Source organism: Aplidium turbinatum, chromosome 3, assembly GCF_918807975.1.
Source record: "Aplidium turbinatum chromosome 3, kaAplTurb1.1, whole genome shotgun sequence".
NCBI classification, from domain to species: domain Eukaryota; kingdom Metazoa; phylum Chordata; class Ascidiacea; order Aplousobranchia; family Polyclinidae; genus Aplidium; species Aplidium turbinatum.
This window is the reverse complement of record NC_137474.1, coordinates 42,015,792-42,042,821: the sequence shown is the minus strand read 5'-3', so window position 1 is coordinate 42,042,821 and position 27,030 is coordinate 42,015,792. Positions and strand designations below refer to the sequence as shown.

The 27,030-nt window shown below is 37.6% G+C and overlaps 1 protein-coding gene across 1 annotated transcript; it reads left to right on the top strand.

The window, feature by feature from the left end:
- Window positions 1-6,723: 6,723 nt before the first annotated feature.
- On the top strand, window positions 6,724-26,281 carry LOC145767023 (rho GTPase-activating protein 26-like). The gene is made up of 16 exons (XM_082578751.1): window positions 6,724-6,927; window positions 8,204-8,327; window positions 10,595-10,697; window positions 11,529-11,658; window positions 12,505-12,636; window positions 13,240-13,311; window positions 13,830-13,999; window positions 14,491-14,719; window positions 15,310-15,420; window positions 16,590-16,771; window positions 17,233-17,391; window positions 18,138-18,297; window positions 20,287-20,480; window positions 20,769-20,950; window positions 21,486-22,093; window positions 22,556-26,281. Exons 1-16 carry the CDS (start codon window positions 6,805-6,807, stop codon window positions 23,030-23,032), a joined length of 3,156 nt encoding a protein of 1,051 aa, XP_082434877.1. The 5' UTR covers window positions 6,724-6,804; the 3' UTR covers window positions 23,033-26,281.
- Window positions 26,282-27,030: the final 749 nt, after the last annotated feature.

The following is a 27,030-nucleotide window of genomic DNA, read 5'->3' as shown; positions in this document are numbered from 1 at the left end:
TGCCGATGACCTCTGCCTAGCTACCCAATCAAAAAACTTCTCGGTGATAGAAAAGACCTTAACAGGAGCACTCTCGGAGTATTCCACATATTACAAGTACTGGAGCCTAAATGCAAACCCTTCCAAAACCCAAGTGACATGCTTTCACTTGAACAATCATAAGGCTAGCCAAAAACTTATCATCAATTGGGAAAACACTGCTTTACAATATACCCCCTTTCCTGTATACCTTGGCATAACACTAGACAGGACCCTATCCTATAAGACACACCTACTGAAGCTTAAGAAAAAATTATCTGCTCGCAATAACCTTTTGCAAAAGCTGGGAAACTCAAACTGGGGAGCAGATGAGCACACACTGAAGCAAACAGCACTGGCTCTCTGTTATTCGATCGCTGAATACTGCGCTCCAGTATGGGCTAGGTCAAGCCACACCAAAGTAATTGACTCCGAATTAAACCAAGCATGTAGAATCATAACTGGCACACTCCGTCCAACACCAATCGCCGACCTCTATAACTTAGCAACTATAGCTCCACCTCATATCCGAAGAGAAGTCGCTACAAAAAAGGAAAGAGTAAAACAAATATCCGACCAACGCCACCCTCTCTATGAACACAAACTTATTCCAGCAAGACTCAAGTCACGCAAAAGCTTCATCAAAGTCGACCCATTGGAACACACAAGCGCGACAGCTGCACGACTAGAAATGTGGACCTCTGAGCTCGATAGGACACAACATCCTGCCATCCCAAGTCCTTTCGAAAGTCTACAACAAACTCCCACCCTTGAGAGAAGAGAGTGGTGCTGCCTAAACAGAGCCCGCTGCGGAGTCGGGAGAAATAAAAGCAATCTTTTCCGATGGAAGATGACTCCTGACCCAATGTGTGATTGCGGCCTAGACAATCAGACGATGAAGCACATCCTCACCAACTGCCCCCTTAGCCCTTCATGTGGTGGCAACGACCTCAAAAACATCACAAACAATGCTCTTACCTGGCTCCGACACTGGCGTGACAAGCTATGAATGAATGAATCACACGTTGGGTCAGGAGTCATCCATCGGAAAAGATTGCTTTTATTTCTCCCGACTCCGCAGCGGGCTCTGTTTAGGCAGCACCACTCTCTTCTCTCAAGGGTGGGAGTTTGTTGTAGACTTTCGGAAGGACTTGGGATGGCAGGATGTTGTGTCCTATCGGACTCAGAAGTCCACATTTCTAGTCGTGCAGCTGTCGCGCTTGTGTGTTCCAATGGGCCGACTTTGATGAAGCTTTTGCGTGACTTGAGTCTTGCTGGAATAAGTTTGTGTTCATAGAGAGGGTGGCGTTGGTCGGATATTTGTTTTACTCTTTCCTTTTTTGTAGCGACTTCTCTTCGGATATGAGGTGGAGCTATAGTTGCTAAGTTATAGAGGTCGGAGATTGGTGTTGGACGGAGTGTGCCAGTTATGATTCTACATGCTTGGTTTAATTCGGAGTCAATTACTTTGGTGTGGCTTGACCTAGCCCATACTGGAGCGCAGTATTCAGCGGTCGAATAACAGAGAGCCAGTGCTGTTTGCTTGAATTGAATACTGGTAATGCACTTAGGTTTAGTGTTCAATTTTAGGTTGTCGTATTAGTACTACATTAGTTTTACTTTTACTATAACACAATTATTCATCACAGCAATGCAACATTGGAAAAAAATGGAGAAATTGTGCCATAAAATTCACTTTGCTAGAAGCAGTGGGTTTGTGGACATTGGTGGACTTGCAGAAACAGATGAACGTGTTCATTATGAACATTAACATTTCTCTGCTTCAAGCAGGTAGATGGGCTTTGAACACTTGAACAGTGGGAAAAGTATATTTCCTGGACCTTGCAAGATCTGTCGAGCAATCGAGCATGTTAGGAATAATACATTACTAATAGGACAACCTAAAATTGAAATCACCGGTAAAAGAGTATGGTAATTAACTCTACACGTTACCTCTATTAATATTACTATGGTGCATGGCCTACAACACTAAACTTAAGTGCATAACCAGTTATTCAATTCATTCATGAGCTACATAACAATTGTCATGACAAACAATATGTAAATTGTGATGTCATCAACAAGCAATAATGTAAATTGTGATGTCATAGACAAAAATCTTGAACAATGAGTGTAAAAATGTACAAAATTTGCAAGTCAGAAAATTTAGCTTTTATCATAGTAATTATCAAAATTAATTCATATTTTTTATTTGACATGAAAGAGTATTGGTATAAGTATAAAACATGAGAATTTCAGTTCTTAATTTTTATATTTGACATGAAAAATTTCGTAATGTCTTTTTAGACATTCTTTTTGAGTCAATAATACTTTTAAAGAAATAAAAAAGAGTCAAAAGGCATGTAAATTTCACTCTGTGTGGAGCTACATGTACTTGAGAGGTTAACTGTTATTTTTTTATTCACTTGTTGATTCATTCATATCAGTTTGTATCCTCTGGGGATCCTTCTCTTGTATCATGGGCCAATCCTATAGATGTTTGCTGGTACACCCCTTCATTTTCTTTGAATTTTTATACTTATATGTGCCGCTAGAATCTAATTTCTTGTATTTTAGATCCATCTCAGATGATTGTTTTGTCCTAGCTCAGTTGCAAATTCTTGTCTTTTTTTCTAGTTTTTATTTTTAACAAATTCTTGCCATTTCTTAGCACAAATTCTCTTAAAAAAATCACACCTTTTAATAGGCTGTAAAACTACGTTTCGCTGAGGTCCAAATTTAAAACTTAAATCCAGTCTCATTGTCTCACAACAATCACTCAAGTTTCAAATCATCACCTCAACCAACGCTTCAAGACAACTTTCTACTTTCACTTTACTACGCTGAAGAGATCTGAAGATCGAAACACTGGCCTTTGTCCGTAGTTACTTTTCGTAATGTCTTTTTAGACATTCTTTTTGAGTCAATAATACTTTTAAAGAAATAAAAAAGAGTCAAAAGGCATGTAAATTTCACTCTGTGTGGAGCTACATGTACTTGAGAGGTTAACTGTTATTTTTTTATTCACTTGTTGATTCATTCATATCAGTTTGTATCCTCTGGGGATCCTTCTCTTGTATCATGGGCCAATCCTATAGATGTTTGCTGGTACACCCCTTCATTTTCTTAATTTTTATACCCATTTTTTTTTATAGGCCCCCAAAGTTTGGCCTCCGAAAAATGCATGTATCAAATTGAAACCTCTATAATCATATCAAGCATTTCTCTGATGACTTTTTAATCTATATTTTTGGATTCCTTGGGTCTTAAAATGTCTGTATAGCATTTTTCAACCATATTGTATGATCGTAGCAGGGTTGTCAGACAGTTTTTGAGAAAAAGAGCCAAATAATGTCGAAAAAAGGGCCAAACTGGGTAAAAAAGAGCCAAATTGTTCAATAATGTTAATAACGTTGCTAATAAAACATAATAACGTCAATAACGTTACAACATTGCAACAACACAGTCTACGTTCTACAAGAACAATTCCAAATCTTCATCTTTTACAGTGTTTCCACTCGAATCTTTGGCATTGGCATAAACATTGTCAGCTAAACACTGTCCAAAAAATCCTAATAACACTTTTCAGTCTCAATTTCCGAAAGACATTTATTTAAATAGCTAGTTTGATAGTATGTGTCAACTGCTTCCAAAAAGAGCCAAATATTGACAACAAAGGGCCAAGGGGCCAAACAATTTTTTTTGGGGCCAACTACCTCTAAAAAGGGCCAAATTTCACAAATTTGGCCCCAAAAGGGCCAATCTGGCAAGCCTGGATCGTAGGTTAAGAAATTAGAAATATGACAAGAAATTGCACAAAATCACTGAAGCGGAACAGGCAAAAATGGTGATTTTTCGAATGACCATAACTCCACCAATGTTTAAAATTTTTCAAAAATTTTTGTTTGCATTCTTCATATTTCTTTGACATCTACAAGTATGCCAAATTTCAATAAAATCTATGACATGTGGTGTAATTTTTCCAAAAAATTTGCTCATTTGGCATAGAATGACCCTTCAGCGGTTGAAGTGAAGGAGCAAAAAATAACTGTAGGGACAAAACTACTGCTCTGAGCCATTTGGAACAGTTTTTAGTGAATTCAGTGCCCCTGAAAACCCCCAAATAGCAATTTTCCCCACTCCTCTACCATCTATATAAGAAATATACTTAAAAATCACTCATGCGTAACCAGGATTTGCACCTCGTGTGGCCAAATTGCAATCCTGAATATCGCGAGAACCGAAGGTCATAGAACGCTAATTTTTTTTTAAAAGAGTTGTCTCAATGAGCTCTATCTGAACACAATATATCATAAAATTCTGTAACCATGAGTGTACAGTAGAACTCGGTTAATCCGGATTTGGTTAATCTGGATCTTTGCCTAATCCGGATAAAACTAGAATTACAAATGATTTGTAATCTTTTTATTGAGAAACAGCTTTGGTTCTTCGCCTATTCTGGACAAAAGTTGCGCTTTCTCTATCGCTTTATCCGAATTTGCCCGATTTTTTGTAAGTTTTCCATAGAAACTCGTCTTCGGTAACTGTTTTCAAAAGTTTTGAGTGACTACAGATTATTCCGACACACATGTCTGAAGATGTAACTTTTGCCAGTGTGTTCTTGCGTTAGACGCAGAGTCTACAAATACATTCATTTTACATGCATACTGCATTTCAAAAGAACTCTATCACTGGGTCGCTATTGTGGTGATCGCGCGTCTCGGAATTGGCAGATGACCACACTAATGCGTTCAATTTCGGTGATTTTTACCGATACCATTCTATCTAGGTAACGTCAGGCTTGATAGAACTGTCATTGGTTAATCCGGATCTTTGCCTAATCCGGATGGAATCGCCGGTCAAATCGAATCCGGATTAACCGAATTCTACTGTACTAATATTTTTTCCCCTAAATTAAGCAATAAGCATGGAATGACTCCTCTGTAAAGAAGCCAATTTTTTATTATGGAGAGTTAAAATTGGCCTCTAACTTACCTCTTAATAGTTGAGTGACAAAGTTAAAACTTTGTACACAAGTTCCTTAGGTAATGTTCTTCAACAGGTTAAAAAAGTTATTTTGTAAACACTTTTTTACGGGGGTATTTTTACACCACAAGATGGCGTTATTTTGGCTTTTTTGCTTGAGGTGCATAGTTTGATGCATTGTAACTTTCTAATAAATATAATAAAACTTGGTGAAGTTGTTGCCTGGTAGGGAAAGAGCATACATGATAAATATAATAACTATCCTACTTTTCATAAATAAGTTACAGACTTCCAAATATGACACAAACTTTGTTTTTAGTGAAGAAAAGAGCTACTTTGAGGCTTGATTACTCCACTATGCTGCAAATTAATTGCATTTTGACAAGGCAATCATGTAATACAGCTATATATAAGTGAACCATTTTACCAAAAACAAACTTTATATGATACAACCTTTGGAGCAAATAATATGGTTAATTGAAAATGGTTCAAAAAACCGAATGCGGAAAAGTTTAGGGGGTACCTAAAACTTTGAAGCATCATATTTCTAAAACTATAATATTTATTGATCTAAAATTTGTAATGTATGGCTAAATCATGCCAAATAACATTTTGACCAAGTTTGAGCAAAATTGAAGAGGGTCAAACTGGGATTTTTATGATTTTCAGGACGTTTGGCATGGAATGACCCAGATAGTAAGCAATTTGCATCAAGTTGTCTACTGGTGAGATATCCTGGTGATAGGTTGGCCATGATCAGTTGTCTAGCCACAATGTCCTGCTTCCTTTTCCTCTCTAATTACATTGTTTTATTGGCACAATAAACACAAAATGTACTGCATATATCATACACTAGCTATGTGTTAAACAGTCCTGTCATTTTTGAAGATCCTATATTTTAGCTACAATGTTGTTTTTTGCCAAATAATTACAATTTAGTTACTACTGATAAATATAAACAACAAATACTATCAATACTACAAAAAGTGCTAAATGCTCAAAAAAACTCGACAAAGTGAATTATATCAACTATATAATAGTTAGGTACTAGACTAGTCACCAAAAAACCTTTACAGCATGTTCCACTTTAATTAGGTTTGCAAACAGTTCTTATTCAAATATAATTCAATCAGTAAAGTAACTTTAAATGTATTTGACAGTTTTTACACAATAAATAATGACAGAATCTGCTAAGGCACTGAACTTCCAAGTAGCTTTTAACTTTTTTTTATGGCAAAAAGGCCAAATGTAAATTGGAAAGTGAAACATTTTTTGCTTGAAGGACTGTTTTACATTGAACATATGGGCATGCCCTTAGTCGTCATGACAAAAACCCTGAAATGTCCACGCCCTTGAAAGAATTAACAAAGTTTTTTTTTCATTCCACATTATATGAATCTGCTTGCGATAGATTTGCCAATTAATCAGCTCATATCTTCAGCTTCGAAGAAAATAAACTGGGTTTACCTTTTAAACAGTCGGCTCCACCTTGCCTTCATTTCTACACAAAACTTCGCCTTCCTTTAAAACACATTGTACCAGTACCAAACTCCTGCTTCACAGGATCCTTGGATCAACCACAAGCTCACATGGTGTCTACTTCTAGTTGTTTATTCCAGCCTTTTTATATAAGTCTTACTGTATACATATTACATATACAGGTGAAAAGTGTTTGGATTTTTAAATTCTAATATAGATTGTAGGGTTGTATGTAGTCTTTTAGGTCAAGCATAACTTATTGAAATATTAGTTGGATGTTTTCACCTTTACTAGCGGAACAGGAGAAGCAAGAAATACAACATGGTGTTGCTTCCATTAGAATTTTCTGAATGCTATCTTGATTCTCCATGGTTTAGAGAAAACATTCACGAATATGAAGAAGAATTGGAAAAAACTAACTCTCAAATTAAACAGCTTATCAAGGTACATTAGCTACATTTATTAGTTGTTATGAATTTATTTTAGCAACATGGTACGAAGTAAGTGTGGGTGTCACACGTCACTACAAAAAAAATCTCTGTTAGTGTGGTCATCATCTATGCTTACCAATTTTTTTCAATGTTATTGTGTCGCTTGTTATGCTAAATGAGTTGCGCAAACTCTGGACTCATACAGTTGAAAATTTTGACTTTGAAATGATACTGTACAGTGTACATGTTGAATAGTGTCACTTAACTTTAGATGATGTATTTGTGATTGAGATTCATACCATATTATACATTTGTTTTTATTTTGAAATTATATTTTCATTGTTAGCACAAACATAATACATAGTTTTATTTCGTTTGCCTTTTGTATCTGTGCAGTAGCACAATTTCATGTTGTGTTTGTTAAAAGCCTTGTATACGATTTTTTGTTCATACAGCTCCATTTGATTCAGATTCAATAAGGATGATCACAACAACTTCCTGTCAGCTTTTTGTTGTGGCAATAGTGTAGAAATAGGGGACACTCATGCAACTAATGAGTCACACTTCATGCCTTTCCTTTTCAGAAAGGAAATGCTGACACAATTTCATTTCCAGATCATGTGTGTGTGCTTTCATTGTAGTTACTAATATTCCACTGATGTAGCTATTTAGTACCTACGTATGTTATGTATTCTTAGCTTAATTATGGATTATATTTTATGCTTAATTGCTTATAAAGATAAAACATTTTCAGTGCAATTAATTGACACACCTTTATGCTGTGCAGTTTGCTGTCTATGCTTTTAGATAAAAAAAGTTCAAGTCTGAGCAAGTCTGTATAGTAAACAGTGGTGTTGTCAAACTTCATATTTTATCAGGATCTGGCTGTCATTTTATGATATACATCGTTTTCAAATACCTTCATTCTAGCTGCCCCAATCAAACATTAACCACAAAAACATAAGTAGAAAGAAAACAGTTTCGGTTATGAGTTATCAGTGCAACACGAGAGCAATGGTTGTTTGTTTTTGACCACTGAGTCACCTTTTATTGTGGTACTGCAGTGCAATACTACAACTGTTTGACTAAATTTGCGACATTTTTTGAATCATTAAGAAAAGTTAGGTTCGGATAGCTGATGCCTGATTGCTTGCAAAAGTATACAAATGTGTATCTGCGCTCCATTGCAGCAATAAATTTTTTTCTGTCCCATATGCCAAATAGTTCATGAGAAACAAGGAAAAAGATATATTACATTGATGTAACTGCTTGTTAAATATCTTTTTTAGGATGGAAAAAATATGCTACATGCTTGCAGGACACAGGGGAAAATGATGACACAGTTCAATGATCGCTTGCAAAACTTTCAGTTTGACTTTGGTGATAATTTAACTGATGATGAAAAGGCAATCGGTATTATAATGTTTATTATGTTTGTATCTTTTGTCTGAAGTGTTAAGTATTGTTGCATCATGTATATATGATTCTATTTCAAAGTTATTATATGGACATTAGGGCCACAAAAACTTCAAGCAAGTTGAGAATAGACTAGTCAGCGCCCAGACAAAATCCATCATTTTTTTCATTGGTTCAACGTCTGCAGATGTTAAATATAAAATGTAATGTAAAGATGATGGATTTTGTTGTCTGTGTGTCTGCTTTGTAACATTATTAGTTACCGGTACCGGTACCCCAATAATATTTACCGTTGTTGAAAGTTTTTGAAAAGTTTAATAGTTTTTCTATGGGACTACCAATTCACAAAGCTACCTACATTTCCTAAAGTTTTTGATCTAAAAATGTTCCAATACGAGTTTGTAACATTGCTTTTCATTTTGGTACGGATTTTGCTTTGGTATTCTTGTTACTGATATGTGCCAACTGCGAACGGTAAGGGTGAACTGTATTGATTAATGGAGCATTGTTAGTCAAGTGTTTATATTTTCTAATCCATATTATATTAATAATAATACTATAAAGAGAGTGTGCCCTGCTAAGCGGACCAAATTCCAAACAAATGAAATATATATCAAATTAACGGAAACAATCTCCACGGAATATGAACTATGAAGTTCTAATTTCGTGTAGGATTTTTAAAGCAATTTTTTTTGTATTTTATACATTTTTTACGCTAGCTCAAACAAAAACTGGTTTACTGTGCTGTAGTTGAAGAACAAAATGCATCTTTGGGATTTGAGGAAATCTTTGGCTTCTGTCGCTATAGCTGTAGGTGATAATATGTTGTTTAAAAGTATCTAGTCATTTGGCAGTGACCAAAATGGATTGATTAATTGTTACCGTGACCTAATACTGCCTACAATAAATATAAGATTACGCCAAAATCCTGCTGGGTTAAATTAATGCTCTTACGCTTTAGCTTTGCAACACACTGCTAATATTTGTTTTAAGGGTTGTTCACATTAAGCGCTGGTGGCTTCTTGACATGTTCCCCATTTCAATGTTGGAGCAAATGTAGCTTTTGATATTGATCATAATTTTATTGTTTTATATTTACATTGTTACTGTATTCACCATAGTATTATGGTGAATAAGAAGGAAATAATGTAATGATATAAATTATTTATGTCATTACATTATTTCCTTCTTATGATTTCGTTTACAAATTCATAATGATTTAACACATAATACTGAAAAACATGTCTTGAAGAGTTGATTAATGGTACAAAACATTTTGCAGAAAACATGTTTAAATCAATTAATTTCGTTTCTTTCATATATTGTCATTATTTCTATGTGTTCTACCATCCATGGTTCTACACGTCTAAAGGAAATAAGAGCGCAAAAAATAATGGATTTTGAAAAAAGATCAATAGTTAATATGCAGGCTACTGTAGACAAAAACAACAGTATTGTTGTAGCTTATTTTTCATCAATGATTGATTGTTAATGAAAACTTAACAATTAACATAATTAATAATTAATTAATAAAATAATAATTAATTAACTTAACAATTAACATATATACACAATATAACATGTAGAATCTTAAGTAAAAGGGGCATTGATTTGCTATGTATGTAGTAGTAGTATTTGAATAGTAGCCGGAATGAACACACTTTATTGAATGCAGCAAATTATGCCTTGTAATTAGCCTGCGAAGATTATAGAAACAAAAGCAAAGGTAGCCCAAGATGATTTGGACATAAAAATTTATATATATATATATACAAAATTGAACTATAAACATGCTGTAAGAGGTGTACTTGACGGTAAACAATGCTTCTACTAGTTTTGTAATTTATATGGTATTCAACAAATAGTAGGCCTGATGTTGAAAGACGTGTAATGTCACCGGGTATCGATTTGGTTAATTTCTCAACATCAAAGCGAAAAATAGTACTTACCATATAGCCCATAAGTGGAGCAGAAGTCTAGGAAAGGTGCAAGCTACGAAACGTTAACTTCGCTAACATCATGACACAGACAAGCAGGCAGTGACGCACGTCATTTAAAACTAAAGTTTTGCTATAACTAGCACTGCTAGCGATACCTGTGAACAACACAACCTCAACCACCAATACAAAAATAACCAAGTTTCGTGGCACTCGGAGTTCGCGCCACAATATAGTGAACCGGCTTTTGCATTCAAATGCGACGGTTTATCACAGTTCACTTTCGCTTTTGTCTTTGTTCTAAAAACTGTTCCTTATTTTTTACAGCGGATTCTTTAAAAGAGTTTGGACTTATGTTGGAGGAAGTTGCAGGAGAATGGAACCGGACCATTGAGAGGTCGGAGCTGCAGCTCATTAAGCCACTAGAACTGTGAGTCTTTAACCATAGCAAGCCAAGGGGGCATTTAGATCCCAAGAGTTTTTGTTTTTTCAATCACAGCATTGTTTGTTCAAAGAAATCTGTCACTCGCTGAGTTTTCCTGTTTTTGTAAGAGGTGGTCGTTATGATTAATTAGGTATAAGTTGTTAATTATTAACATGAGCATTGAGCATATGTTTACTTTTCTTTTCAAAGCATAACAACTTTTACGCTACTGTTAAACGAGTGGAAAGTAAACAAAATGAGAGACTTTAACTTTTGAAAGGATTAAAACTGCAACTATAACGACCGGGTGATTTATTGTGATTTCACTGCTGAGTGCTGGTCTATCAGTTTTAATTACGTACATCCTGACTTGCTGCTGTGATTGCATTTTGTAGTGGTATTGGCTTTTGTTTTATCATCTTCACGTACACTGACCAAGCAACGTAATTGCGGAGTCCGATTTCAATCTGTTCTTGTTATAATGATTATGCTAAGTTTATTGAAAGTTTGGTAACTTTATGGCAATATAGCATGGCAAACTTCGACTAACCCAGCCACGTCAGCAGACGTTGAATCAATGTGAAAAAAGACTGGTTGGCTCGTTGGAAGTACGTTAATCTTTGCTGCCAAGTGCTGCTATTTTTTATTGAATTTGCGTCTTGAAGACGTTGAATCTATGTAAAGTCACCAGCGTTTGATAATTGAGGTTATCTGTACTGCAGGTTAAGCCTTGATGACATTTGCAGATAAAATTGCATCTGAAGTGGAATGACGTGAAAAAACTGCTGAAATATTTCGATGAACTGGAAAAATTGAATATTGCTGCATGTGTTTTAGATTCCGCAAAGAGCAAATCCACAGCTACCGAGAGTCTAAAAAAACTTTCGAAAAGGCAAGCGAGCGTTACTACAAGCAACTTGAAAATACTCTCAGTCTTTCTCACAAGAAGAAAGGGCAGCAGTTGCTAGTAAGATGAGTCTTACATGACTTGATATTCTGTTTTCTTAAGTTGCAGATTACCTGCATTTCAAGTTTCAAGCTTTGTTTCAACATCACTGTGTTTGTGATTTGTAAATGTTAAATAAAAACCATCATACCTTCCACTCTCCAAAAGTACGGTCATTTTCTGTATCAAGCACAGACATGTCATAGTTATTTACTTGTTGTTCTTGTTTATTATAAATAACAACTTGATCATCATACTCCATCACAGGATGCGATGAACGCTGACGACAAAATTCTTAAGTATTTGACCAAATTTGTGTCCAACTCTTGTATATTTAAAAGCTTCTTCAAAATTTTTTATTGTCAGCGTTATATTTAGCCACACTTGTCAAGCAATGCGTCACAGCCAGGCTGTTAATACGTAGATCGAATAAGCGCATTGTTCGTGCCGTGGTTGAAACTTTCAAGCAACTGAATCATTGCCATGCCACTCGCAACGTTCTTCCGTTGTCTGTGACCAAGTTCTCTCTTGTCACTGGAGTGTGTGAAAGTTTATGTTCACATTGTTTAACGTATTATTGATGCATCATTTTTTATGATGTGACCATGACCAATCACTTAGCCAGTGAATCTGTCATCTTAATTAATTGATTCAATCGTCTATATACGTTGAATGAATGCAAAACAGAGTTGTTAGCAAAGAAAAACCCTAACGTTATTATCCGTTTGGTTTTTTTGGTTTGTGATGCTATCAGTTCTGCATTTATAGCATTTTTGTTGATTGTCATTGCTGTCTACTGATATTTGATCAACGTTTACTATACAGCTTTTCAACGTAAACAATAAGCGAATAAATTTTTTACTTCAGGACTACGGCAACGATCTCACGCATTTGAAGAAACATTTCCACCGGGAAGCTCTCAAGTATGTCTGCAAGCTGCAGGAAGTACAAGAGAGAAAAAAGTTTGAATTTGTTGAACACCTTCTCATGTTCATGCAGGTATGTCCGTAAGGTGTTTCATGTGTTCTCTAAATTCAGTTTCTTGCACTATCTCCGCTTATGTCTTAGTTATTTGACACCTTTGACAATCTTTTCTCCTGTTTTTTTTTGGGTGGTAAAAGGCAGAGCCCCTCGACCCTTGAGGTAGCAAAGAATTTTCAAACAAAGAAGATGTAGCATAGGTATATAATGAACGTTACTTAACAGCACTAATTCGCGCCACTATTACAGCAAAAATTACAGCACTATTTCGGTCTAAACCGACTTTAGCCTGCTTCAACTGTTGAGTATGGGTAACAATTTATCGAAGTGCAGGGATGTTACTGGAATCGATATTGTAGTAAGAAATTATAAGAACAAAGAAGACCACGTAAAGCTATCTCTTTTCCAACAACAACTGGTTTGATAATGTCTAAATCTTGAAGCAAAAGTGTTTTCGATAAATTACCCAGTTACTAAGTGCTGGTTGAGAGCCGTGTCGTGATTTTGACCTTCAAAACTCACCAGGGTTTTATTTTTGTTTGCACTTTTTATAAAGTTACATGCAAAAAGCTTTTTAAATGGTTGGAATCTCCCTCAGTCATATCCAGTTTCTTCTTCCAGGTGTACTTCAACTTCTTCCATCAAACACATGAAAGTGCGATAGATTACAAAGATTACATGAAGCAGTTACAGGTTTGTAGTCATGCTAGAGTTCAGTTGTTTCAGCTTTTGTGAAATGATATAATAAACCAACTACCTGTTGATATCCACCAAGGTTGCCAGATGCTTTTAAATTTTAAAAGTCTAAATTATGTTGTTAAGTAAAACAATGAACTTGATCATGGTTTATAGCCTTTATTTTTTTTGTTTGTTATTACTTTTTGTTTAATGGTATCTGGTCGCGTTTTACGATTGCTGTGGCGTTTCAATTGTAAAGTATTGATGTGCAATGAGGCTGAGCTTACACGGAATCATTGCATATGATCCACAACCATCAAACATACATGGATCTGTATTATTATTGAGTAATTGAGCTTTGCGTTGAATATTGTACGTGTGTCATTTAAGGGTACATTTGTTGTAAAACACTTGGCGTTCATCCAAGCAGTACAGATGTTTTTTGAAAATAACTGCTCAGAACCATTATAAGTCCAACCGATACAATTTCATGTTTAACTCAATATCCCATGTACGTGACCTTTGATCTGCAGATTCGGCTCATGTCCACTAGAGAGCGGTATGATGGTACCCGGGACAAAACCAACGACCTGATGGGGCGAATGGCCGAGCAGGATTCCGAGGAGAATACCGCGCTATCGAATGCTGACAGATGGTCGAGAGCTGGTTACCTGTTTCTTAATGAAAAAACGATCAGCGCCAGGTAGTTGCTTGTTATCTCGATTTCTATGACGTCAGTTTTCGTATCGAAATTAAGACAAAGTGAATCTTCAACACAATTATTGATAGGTTGCTGCTGACACAGATTCATAAACACGTGATGTTTGTTCTTTAACAATGTGGTTGGTTGCTTCGGTTTGTCATGTCACGTACGGTACTTTAACGTAGTGTAATGCAACAGTGATGCAGTTTCGGCATGTTTTCTTCTCTAATTGTAGTTAATTGTTAAAAGTGGATCTATTATAATTTGGTGGTAAGAAGAACCTGTGTGGCTGTTGTTTATCCGGAGCGGTTGACGCCATGCTGAAAAAGAAGATCTTAAAATCACAATCCATTGATAAGATTACTAAAATGAAACCTAATCTAATGATATCTTAAACTTCTTACTGTTTCTTGAAGTATTATGGTCATTTCTGGTGTAGTAATCATCATTATACATATTAATTCGCGTCCAATGGCACTGCTCAATTGCAGGCTGACATCAAAGTGGACAAAGTACTTCTGCATGTACACAAAGAAAAATAAGTTCTTCAAGATGATCTCACCTTATCATTCCTCATCCAACGCTTCTTTGGCTTCCGTTGGATCCAAAGTCAACCTCACAACGTCCAGCGGACCCGTGCTGCCGATGAAAGTGAAGACATGTACAAGAAAAGATGCTGACACCATTGACAAGCGATTCTGCTTCGACCTTGAGCTTGAGGTACCTAGCCCCGTTATAACGCCTCAGTGAAGGAACCACTTGAGCAGCTAAAGTTGCTTTTTACTGATCATTTCAACGTCGCTAGGTTTTAGACTGCAACTTTTACTCGCTGGAAAAGTGAATGCTTATTACGTGTATGTAATGTGGAACAGAGAGTGCTTTTTAACGAATAACTTAGTTAGGACGTGGCATACGAGTTACCATACTCGTAGGCCACGGTTAGGATTGTCTATAACAAAGCAGTGACTTGCGCCGATTTTACGTGTATGTTTAGTGTTTACCTTTAATATCATCTTTTTAATATCAACACGTACCGCGTGTTGTTAACATTAAACTGAAGAATATAAATGTGGACTGTTTGTGCTGCTTGAGCTTCACCTTGTTACCTTTGGGTGAACATTTGTTGTATTTTCACTTCGATTCATGCTTAGTACTACGATTCATGCTTACCTATTCAGCAACTCGGTCGTTTTTTCAGTCGTCTGTAGAGATTGAATCAGTGTAAAGAAGGACTGATTTGCTGGCTGGTACCCTGTAAACATGGTACAAGTACCTTCAATCAAAGAAGAATGTTTTTATAACTCCTCCAGGACACCAGCGGGAAGCAGATGACGTTCACTCTTCAAGCGGTGTCAGATGAGGACATGAAGAGGTGGTTGGCTGTCATGGACGGGAAGGAACCGCAGTATACTCAAACGAAGGTAAGATGTAAGAAAAAGAGGAGGTTGTAGGTGAGATGAGGAGGCTGTAGAGGAGGTGAAATGTAAGAAAAAGAGGAGGTTGTAGGTGAGGTTAAAAGGTTGTAGAGGAGGTGAGATGTAAGAAAAAGAGGAGGTTGTAGGTGAGGTTAGGAGGTTGTAGAGGAGGTGAGTTGTAAGAAAAAGAGGATGTTGTAGGTTAGGTGAGAAGGTTGTAGAGGAGGTGAGATGTAAGAAAAAGTACTTACAAACAACTGTCTGATTGGCCCTTGAAGCAAGAGAAGGATCTAGAAAGGATACCAACTGATTTATTGAGGTTCAACAAGTGAAAAAAATGAGCAAGTTCCAAAACGCATGTTGCTCCACACAAAGATCGAGAAGGTCTCAGTGGCCACCAGTTTCACAGGGATGACCTAAAAACATCGATTTGTGTTTTCAGCAGTAAAGTGTATAAGACAAGAATAGCGATAGACACCGTGCTGCGACCATCAGGCCTGTCTTGTCTGTGTCACACCGATTCTTTCACAAAACGTTCGACCTATATTTTTTAAATTAATTTTTGTTTAATCACTATCTTGTTTGGGTTGAAAAATAAGCTACTAGCTACAATAAGCCACATGGTACCACGTCAATGAACGGGTAAAAGTGAAAAATCTTTGCAAGGTTTAAAAATATGTGACCAGGTGCTTGGGTAGTTAGATGCATGACTGCGGCTAGTATAGCACGAACTAACCAGCCAATGTTGTGAAGAAAAGTGAACTTGTTTTTATTATGGTCTTGGCTAAGCTGATGGTGGCAAAGTCGAAAATTTTTCTCAAGACGAAGCTTTTTTTCGACAACTTTTTTTCTGGCGAGACGTTATTTCAACGTTAACGGATAAAATTGGAAAATAATTGTGCATTTCGTGTTTTTTATTTTGTTAGCAGCTGGACTCTAACGTCATCAAGGGATTGTAAACAAACTTTGCACTCACTGAATTAGATGATGAATTATTCATGTTCTTGTATTAAAATATATGTTTTTGCCAGGAAAGTAGGAATGAAAATACCTTGGCACTTTAAATCAGAGTTTATAGATCTCCTTGTGTTATTTTAGTCTCGTTGAAAAATTCGGTCGTTTAGGAAAACTGCAATTGATTTCTGCAATTTTCAAGATATTTCCAAACCTTTCAGGATTTTAGAGCCAAAGAAAACGTGTATTCTTTAAACGAACCCGGCATTGAATGCGTCAAGAAGCTGATCAAAGAAATAGAAAATCGTGACGTGAAACATGAAGGCATCTACAGACTTGTTGGGGTCATGTCCAAGGTTGACTTGCTTCTTCATCAAGCCCTACAGCCATCCTCGGCAGCAAAGTATGGGCTGTATGGTAGATATCTTAGGTTGTTAGAACCCTAATAGTAGATCAGTATTTTTTACATTGATTCAACGTTTGTAGACGATTGTTGGAAGCAAATAATTGAAACCAGTAGCCTTTAGACATCGCAGCTTCCCAGTTGTTTCTGCCAGTTGCTGGAGTTGTGAACCTATTTATGTTACCGAAGTTTAAACATTAAATGAAGTCAAAATTCCCTTAAAACGTTCTATTTTACTCCACATTATGGCTGAATTGTACTTTATTGTTTTATCGCCATCGTCATGTGCAGCGTCCAACATCAGTTTGCACTGTGGATGTGGCGCTATATAAATGCTGTTACTATTATTATTAAAACGCTCACCCATTTCCAGAACAAAAGATCAATTTCAATTTAAACTCACGATTGATTAATTAATTATTTCAATTACTTTTTTTGTGAAGTGAAACATATTTCCATAGAATAGACTTTTCTGATGCCGACGAATGGGAAATTAATACCCTCACGAGTGCATTAAAAAGCTACTTTCGGAACTTACCGGAACCAATAATGACCTTCGACCTCCATCGTGACTTCATAAACGCCGCCAAATGCGAGCATCATGACGACAGAGTGGAAAGGTGAGTGGAAGTATGATGGTGTCACTAGATTCTTCTCTCGTCCGCCGTTCTAGAATGTTCTGTGACGTGTCTTGCATAGCTAATTGCATTTGAGACTAATCTCCCAGACATCACAATCCGTCATTTTTACATTGATTCAACCTCTGCAGTCGTTGAATCAATGTAAAAATGACTGATTTTACTGTCTAGTCTGCCAAACCTCAACGGCCTGCTGCATGTATCATGATGGATATTTCAAAAAGTGACGTATTTGTGAATTGTAGAATCAGTCGATATGTGTGCACTTACATATTGCAGATTCTGCAACTCCAAAAAGTCAGTTTTTTGCAATAAAGCGAAACTGATCACTTACTGCACCAAACCGCATTTACAAAAACCCCCAACTCACGTTGGTGGGTCACACTGTTGATATGAGATTTCTTAAATTTACCCACACAAGTTTTGTAAAATATTTGAAAATCTAAATCAACAAATACTTTATGAAATAGTTAAAATTGATGGATTGTGGGAGTCTACTAAATTGTGACTTGTTCTCATACTTTGAGGCAAACGGTGGAGCTGACTCATGTACATCGTACATCTATGGCATGGGTGTCAACCTTTCATCTTGCCGGTCCAAATATGCGAATTTGAGTTAGACCGTGGACCACATAATTTCACTTCACAGGCCCCATTTGCCCCGCGGCACATAATTTAGGCCCGCGGCCCGCAGGTTGCACACCCCTGATCTATAACGCAATTTATAGGGTCGCCGCATTAGTGAAGAAGTTACCTCATGACAACAAGAGGATTCTGGCCATCCTCATTGAACATTTGGAGAAGGTACAGGAACACCACGAGACGAACAAGATGACGGTACAGAATCTTGGTGTGTGTTTCGGCCCTACCTTGATGCGACAACGAGAGGTAATTTCAACGATTCAAATTACACTGGTCTGCACGATTTTTGCTGTATCAACTTTTAGAACTGATTTAGAGTAATTTTGGGGTACTGAATCCGAATCTGACCTCAGATTCATCCTATCACGTCAGGTTTGTGAGATATGATAACAACAAATTGTCACTTTTGTTAAAAATGGAAAATTTGACATTGCGTTTATCACACATACACATACCGACAGGCTTGTCCATGGGAATGGGATTCCCACGGGAATCCCATGGGAAATGTCCCATGGGATGGGATGGGACAGCACGAATTGCATTTCCCATGGGACAGTAGCTAGGCATTTTTATTTAAAAAATGATATGAATTGTCATAGATAGACAACTTTTCTGAACTTTAAAGTTAACAAAGTCAATAAATTTTGTCGTTTTGTATCTCTTTTTGTACATTTAGTCCTATCTAGTACACATTAGACTTAAATTTCCATAAATTTAATAACATTTATTGAATTGTATTTTGTTGGGAATCCCATGGGATGGGATGGGACAGGCATGAATTGCTATGGGATGGGATGGGACAGAAAAAAATGTCCCATGGACAAGCCTGCATACCGGTAGTGCTATATCCCGAAATCCAGGTCATGTTTTGCATAAATAGTTGAAATACACCCACAAACTATAATTTTGATACCAATTTGTTTTCTAAGCAACATTATTAACAAGGCAGTAATAACAAGTTAAAAAGGAGGCTAAAAGTATAACTGACCGGCGTGACCGCCCGCCCCCCTCCTCCGTCAATGTTTTGCATGAAACCTCAAAGATTTAAGCAAGCCTATGGCAATGCTTGTTCAGTAACCTTATTTAGGCTGTTTTGGCCTGTCTAACACTAACCTTTCGCTGTAGCACTGCATATGCTGGTGGTAAACACTACTCCAAATCTTCCACTTTTGGCAAAATAAAGCATTTTTGTTATATCATTTCTCAAAAATCTGATGTGATAGCAAAAATCTGAGTTCAGATTCGGATTCAGCACCCCAAAATTACCTTAAATCAGTTTTCAAAGTACGAACAGCAGAAAAAAAATCTTTTTTTGTAGACCAATGTTATTCATCTATGTCCTGACAGACGCGGACTCTATGTAGTGTCGAAAACGTTCGATATAAAATTTGATTTTATATTGTTTTTATTTTTTATTTTTATAAGCGTTATGTTCAATCAGGTCGCATCATTCGGCTTTGTATGGTTATTTATTCTCATATTTATTAATAAAGGTTTTTTGGAAGCTTAATGCTGACAGTTCCGTTATTGTAGAAGTTATGAGCCAGGGACTCCGAGGTTGGCGTAGTGAAGTTGCCACTTTGTTTGTAAACCTCATTTCAATTGGTTTTGCTGAATGGATAACTGCTTTCAAAATGGTTTACTTTACTGTCCACGGCCAGGATTGAACCAGCGTTTCTTGATCTAGTAGTTGCTGTGTAGGAGCTATGTGTGTGTGCAGTCTGTGCAAGCAACCATTGCTATTTTGCTAATTTCATGCTCCAACTTTTACCACCACTTCCTGATGTTCTCGTCCAATATCGTCACAAACTGCACTTCGAGTGTCATCAGTTTGCTTTCTGACGTCACAAACTCACACGTATTGGTGTTGTTGTGAGTCCGAGCTTAGCTCAATGGCATTATCACGAACGTTAAACGTGTTGAAGTTTGTGGCATCGCCAGCCAGTAACCAGCGATTTCTTCTTCATTGGCCTTTTGATGATTTTGACCTTGCTCGTCAAAGTTCTGTTCGGTCTTTTAGTTCCGTTTGGCCCTACAAGTGTAAACACAAACGACCTGTTTTAGCCTGATGCTGCGAGTTTGTTGTGGTAGTAGCGGTTTGCACTAGCTTTCGGAACCCAGTTTCCCAGTCATGTGCACGAATGGTGTTGAAGTCAGTGTGTCGTTGTTTTATGCCACATTTGTAAAGCCGCATTTTTACTTTGTGTTCCAAACACAATGTTCTTTGCCTTTCAGGAAACCGTACAAGCGATCATGGAAATAAAGTTCTCAAATATTATCGTCGAGATATTGATAGAGGAACGCAACACGATTTTTGACGAAGCTTTGTTACTCAATTCCGAACAAACGGACACGCCCAAGAAGAGACCAGTTTCACCGAAAATCGCATCGAAAACAATTTCCCACGTCACTCGTCTCCCTTCGCAAAGGTATACTAAGCTGGAAAGCCGGTCCTTTTTACATTGATTCAACCGTATTTAGACCTGATTTTACCTTAGACAAATTGATTTAAAGTCTAACGGCTATTGCTGGTTGAAATTATCAAGTGGAGATTACGCTTAGTTTGCACAATTTTTTTACTCAGGTATATGTCTGATGGTTGGTTGGCAGACGTTGAATCAATGTAAAAATGATGGATTTTGCTGTCTGGGTACAGCTAGTTAATTATATTATTTTATCTTTACGTTTCTTCAACGTCAATATCTGTATGTTTAAAGGATAAAACAGCAGAGACCTCGTGGAACAGTCTATGAGACATCTTCCATGCCCAACCTCCAGGAAGAAATTCCTCCTCCTGAACCACCAGGTGATGGGACGCAGAAGTTCACAAGATCATTGGCGATCCGGGATAACCAACGAAGATCTCGATCTCCGAGTCCGAGATCGACTCCCAGCTCCGGTGAGATGACGCGGAGGGACATCCTCTTCTTGTGATGTTGTTTTATGGTTGCTTCTTTTGCATCGCTTTGATGTTATCCAATCATATTTCAAGCAGTTGTATCACCGTTGTTGGACATTTTTATTATCCAACATCGCCTGCATAGCGGAGTGGTGATAGCCCTGGTGTGACGTTCGATAGAGCGCCGGTTCGACACCGCTCAAGAGCATGTGTCTTTGGCAAGACACGTAATGGCATGCCTGGATGCGATATATTATATATATTTTTTTTGTTGAATACGAGAAAATCTATTTTGAAACAACATTTTCATCAAGACTTATGTTGCATCAGTTTTAAAAAACTTTTTAAGCTGAAATCAAATCCTCTCTACCCTTTTTAATGTTGTGTTGTCGTGGTTGTGAATTTCAAAGTTTTTGTTTTAGTGTTCAGAAAAGCGTTGCTAAGTCGAGTATTTAATGCTAGTGTATTATTAGTTCGGTAGCTAGATGTATACTATAGCCAATGCAATGAAGTTTTAATTCATGTTACTTCTTAGATGAGAGGAGAGCTGTACTGCGTCTTTCACTCTCGTCAGAAGAAGATGGTTTCGGACACATCTCCCCATTGGACCTCAACCTTGATTTTGACGAGCTCACCACCTCGACCGTCACCGCCCCTAAACCCCCACCCCGTCGTGAACGCCCCAATTCCAAAGATGATTTGACTCCTAACGGAAGCGTAAATATGTCCCCTGACGACGGAACCCACGCAACGCAACCGCAAGGCTCGGACCCTCCTACCTCTGACGCATCTCCCCCTGGAAATGACCCCTCCGCAGATGAAGTCCCTGCTCTTAATGCTGATTTAATACAAGGCCTAGTGGTCCCGCGGCGAAAAAGGCGCGTCTCGTCGCTACTGCGCCGAAAACCGGTCACATCTCCGGGCGGTGATGGGCCGTTGTACGTGCCCGCTGATCAAGAAAAGAACATCAACAATAATAATAACAATAAGTATCACATGGACAGCTCTCGTAGCAGCAAGTTAACCATTCCTAAAACTCTTGCTGTGACTGCTTCGATCAAACAAAAGAGGAAAAAGTTCATTGCAACAGTGAGAGAGGGCTTGGCATCTCCTACCGTGCCGATAAAGCATGTTAGAAAAAAGGTACCTCTTAATTAGATCGCTGAAAAGGTATTTCACTAATAATACTTTCACATTATTTCGCAGTGCTGCGAAGACATCATGTTACATTTGCTAGCTCAAATATTAAACGTTCCACCAGCCCCGCATTTTCTATCCAGTGAGAAACCATTCGAAAGTGTTAGTTCTTTACAAACTATTTATAATTATTGTTTCATGTTTTTACAGTTGTTACATTGTTTCTACTTTTCCCAGCGAGCAAACTTGGTCCTTTTTGCATTACTTTAACGTATGCAGATGTTTATTCGATAAAAAGGACGAACTTTGCTAGCTAGGTTGATTTGCCTTGTTGCTTCGCAACGTCAAGGATCTATTGTCGATTTTTTAAAAAAACTGTTTCAATTTGAATTTGTTTCTCATCAGAAGTTGGAGTTGTCACAGTGCTCACCCATGTACTCCAACTTCTCACAATCTTCTCTTTTTCAGGCAGGTGGAGCTTCAAAGGGACTTAGATTAAGTGATTCCTCTATCGTACAACCGGAGACAAAGAAGTCTCATGACGTTAAAAAACGTCACAATTCCGATTCACAGCCGTCCTCTCTTGGTGGAGAGGCGGCAAAGACCGATGAAAGCGATCGAACTGTGGCACAGAAGTGTCCAGATCACGCACAGACGAGTGAAACCTTTTCAAGATTGCCCGAGTCGGAAGAGACACGCTCAGTAGACCAGGTGGTAGTTTTCAGCGAAAGTAGCGACAACAGCGACTTTGAGGTTGCCTCATCCGTCGCGCGGACGCTCTACGCCTGCGAGGCCGAACACAGTAACGAGCTGTCTTTCCAGCCCGGTGAGATTGTCAGAGACGTGCAAAAGTCAGGGGAACCGGGCTGGCTGCAAGGGGTTGTAGACGGCCGATCGGGTCTTGTGCCGCGTAATTATGTTGAGTTTCTATGCGGACACGACTAACTTGATCTTCACCCGCGTTGTTCGTTACAACTGAACAGAGATATCTATATTAGATAGATAGTTATCTCTGCAAATGAAACCGTCCACATTGACCAAACGCATCAGCGTTTCTACCAATACAACAGTGCAAAGCAGCCTAGTTGAAACACCGCCCATGTGCATCAAAACTTGCTGCTGTTTCAGTCCTGTTGCGTTTGCAGTTGCCATTGCGCGTAAACTTACACGTTTTGTATACGGTCACAAAATTGTAGCCTACACTTCTGCCGTTATTCCGTGACAACAAATATTACAGTGGATTCCAACCATTGAACTTAGGGGTTTGTATTTGGTGTCCGACAAATTGTTCGTAAAACAATTGTTCGTAAAGTTAATTCTTCGTAAAACAATTCTTCCTAAAGCATTTTTTCGTGCATGCAGTTAAAATTTGATGTATACGAAGAAATGCTTTACGAAGAATTGTTTTACGGATTTCATTTTACGAAAAACAGTTTACGAACAATTGTTTTACGAGCAATTGCTTACGAACAATTGCTTTACGAACAATTGCTTACGAACAATTTGCGTATAACCGAACATAGGGGATTGTATTTTCATCAACTCTGCTGCAATACCACGACACCAATGCTTGTCATAGCAAGCAAAACTGTTCTAGATCTCCCGTTCAACGGAAAAGTTCTTGTGTAGTATTTGCAGCCCGCAGCCACAGTGCAATTGCCGGAAAAGAGAGTTTTATTGTTTTGACATTATTTCAACGTCCGTCTACTTTCAACTGGAGATAATGGAATAATTGGAAAAGCAAATCATCACAAATTTTTTTATTGGCCAAGTCCATTCATTTTATTATGCAGACAACTTCGTTTGTCCAAAATTTGTGCGAAACGAAGGTTCCATTAGGGTGTGCGCCACAACCAACAGGTAGCAAATTTTCTTTTTAATCCAAACTTACGGAGATTCGATTGGTTTTGCGATGAAAGTGGGAGACTGGTTTTTAACGATTTCTTTGGGAACTCCACCGCATTGATTTGAATTGCGTCATAGAAAAAATTGGTTCCAGCTTCTAAAAGTTGTATTTTTTTACACCGTTTTAACGTCTACCGCCGCTGAAACGACGTTAAAAAGGCGACGTTTACAAACCAGGAACTGCCGAAATCCAATCATCGCACTTCCAGATTCAAAACTAGAAGTACACGTCATAAACTCCGAAATTCTATGCTGCTGCTTGTAAAGCAAAGCCGGCTGAGTTTGTTTGAGGGTTGCCAAGTGACGCTACCCACTTTTACAAAGGTACACGTCAGGATTCTGTCGCACTTTCATCGACTGCTTGATTTTGTCATAATTTACCTAGTCATTCCACGACCTTGTATAAAACAAATTACTTCTCTTGAGTAGCTATAATAACCTATATTTCATGCAATAACACGATTATAATGCGTAGTGTTTAGTGCCTATTAATATTATCATATTGAATTTACTCGTGCCTGTTAAATTCATGTCGTTTATTTCTTTATTGCCTCATTTTCCGCTACCCCAGCTATGAAAGTGTGTTCTTTTCACATAGATTTAACCTCTGCAGCTGTTGAATTAATGTAGAAAGGGGCGGTTTTTACTTGTATTGGCTGCTATAAATTATATAGTTTAAGTCCAAAGTTCTGCTAATATTCCTTTTTATTCGCATCTTCAATGTCTCAGTGTCGCTTTCTCTGTATTAATTTACACTCTATTGTCCAGTGAAATTTTAAGTGGAAGGACATGCCCCCCATTTTGTGACACACAATAAAGACGATTTTCTGACCCTCCCACACTCAAATAGATGCAGCCCAGCTGCAAAGAATGCCACTTTATTTCGCTATATATATATCGTGCAATTGTCCATCAAATTCTTGAATAATCAAGTGCCTTACCTTCCCAGGTAGCTAAGGCAGTTATCGATTAGATTATTAGAAATGTTTTGATTTTTGTTTGTAGCAATGTGTTCAAAATCTACATTGGCTGTTGTGTAAAGAAGTATCAGTTGTTTGATTTTTAAGCATTGTTGAGTCTCAAAGGAAATTTTTTTGCATCCGATTTTAAGAATCACTAAAGTGATTTTTATTACACTTTTACGTTCCATTTTTTTTCCCAATTGTTAAGAGCTTAGCCGAGCGAACAGTTCGCAGGTGGTACTGCTAACAAGACGAACTTGCTTTAATATTTCAAACGCACTTTTTTTCTCCTGCACAAAAAGCAAGCTTATTGAAACCCTTGTAGCTGCAGTGTGCGGTATCTTTTATTACCATCTTTAATTTCATGTTTTAAATGCACATAGATTTGTTTAATTTAATTCACCAACACCTTTTAGTGGTTGCCCAAATATCATATGGGGCCCCTTTCTTGCTTCTGATTGCTCCCATGCCCCTACCTGTACAGCGCATGATGACAATGTCACCACCCTCCTGACGGTATCATGTAATATTAAGGCACTTCTTGGTACTACTAAAGCATTAAGATCTATTTTGTGTTGTATAGAAATCGTTTATTTTAACGCCACGAATCGTGAAGGTGTCACTGTCGCAGACTAACGTTGAGTTGCAGCACGCCATCTTTTCCCTTCTAGCAAAATTGCTTCTTTTAATTATTGTTACTTCAGCGTCTGCATACATGAAAGCAATTTTACTAGTTAGGTAGGCCTATGAGCTGCTGCTCCATACAGGTTTTTATAATAGATGAGTTTCGCTTTTAGCAGCATGATCCTTGTTTACTTCACAATTGTAGATACAAACGACCTGTTTTAGCCTGCTGCTGCGGGTTCGCTGTGGTAGTAGCGGTTTATCACTACCTTTCGTAACACAGCTCCCTAGTCTTGTGCTGTGACGAGTCAATGATAACCGCTACCACCACACTTGTGAATTATATCTGTATTATTGCTTTAACGTCACTGCTCCATAACTTTCCCTGAATGTCAAGCAGGAGTAAGATTTGGTACCGTACAACTTTTCAAAAGTCTTTGCCACGACTGGACAGGGTGCCGAACCTACTTCTGCCAATTCAGAGATATTGCCCATTTTTAAGTACAGTATAATTAAAATGTGCATATAATCTCGTCCAGTCCTTCTCTCCTCTAGAAGATTAATTTCATCAAATAATTGATATTATTATTGCACGTGTTCATAATGTGACGTATTACAGTATATACTCTTGTTCTTTAACAATCGTTCTTGATTGATTGTGTCCCACTCGTTCGAGTTCCAATACAACATAAATTATACACGTTTTATATGTTTGGTAACACAGGAAAGATTTTTATTCCACAAACCGTTTGTGCATTCGACGTTGGTCGAGTGCAAGGCGGATTTTGCTGTCTGGGAATGACGATTTCTCTGCCAAAGCGACCTGGTCTTGGTTGCACCTAGAAAGCAGAGATTTATCGCAGACAAGAAACCTGAGCAATTCTTAAATCCGTGTTAACGTCCTCTACATTGCTATCTTCAGAAAGATACAATTTTCTGCCACCTTGTCATGACCAAATTCGCAGCCGGTATCATCCATGGTAAGGTTTAATGCACATCAGTAGAACAAATGGCGCATTAAACAATCATTTGAGTAATAAGTCTTTAGAAACAATCTTAGACGATTTGGTCTAATAATAATCAAGTACTTCAACTTTTCACGACTAATGTTGTGCATGAAGTTAAACGAGGAGAACAGGAAAAAGTCTTTCCGTCGCCTTGGTTTGTTATTGTCTGGTTGACATTTATCACGATGCACTATTTCCCATCATTTAATATCGACTTCCGATGAATCAAATACTTTATGCTATTGCCATCAACCAACTGCGGGCACACTGAATATGTGAGTGGAGGCATTTATTACGTTTGGCATCGTTGAAATATTAATATTTTTGCTGGTTAGGAAAATAGATCTGTGAAACAATGTTATCTTCTGATCATGCCAGATCACAAACTCATTTTCCCGGTAGAAAATTCATATTTTTGCATTGATTCAACGTCTACAGTGTAAAA

Excerpts from the sequence above, each read along its gene's own strand:
- LOC145767023 (XM_082578751.1), top strand. The coding sequence starts at position 6,805 with ATGGTGTTGCTTCCATTAGAATTTTCTGAATGCTATCTTGATTCTCCA. Across the intron at positions 16,772-17,232 it reads CAGCCATCCTCGGCAGCAAA|AATAGACTTTTCTGATGCCG; the intron begins GTATGGGCTGTA and ends ATATTTCCATAG. Across the intron at positions 17,392-18,137 it reads CATGACGACAGAGTGGAAAG|GGTCGCCGCATTAGTGAAGA; the intron begins GTGAGTGGAAGT and ends CGCAATTTATAG.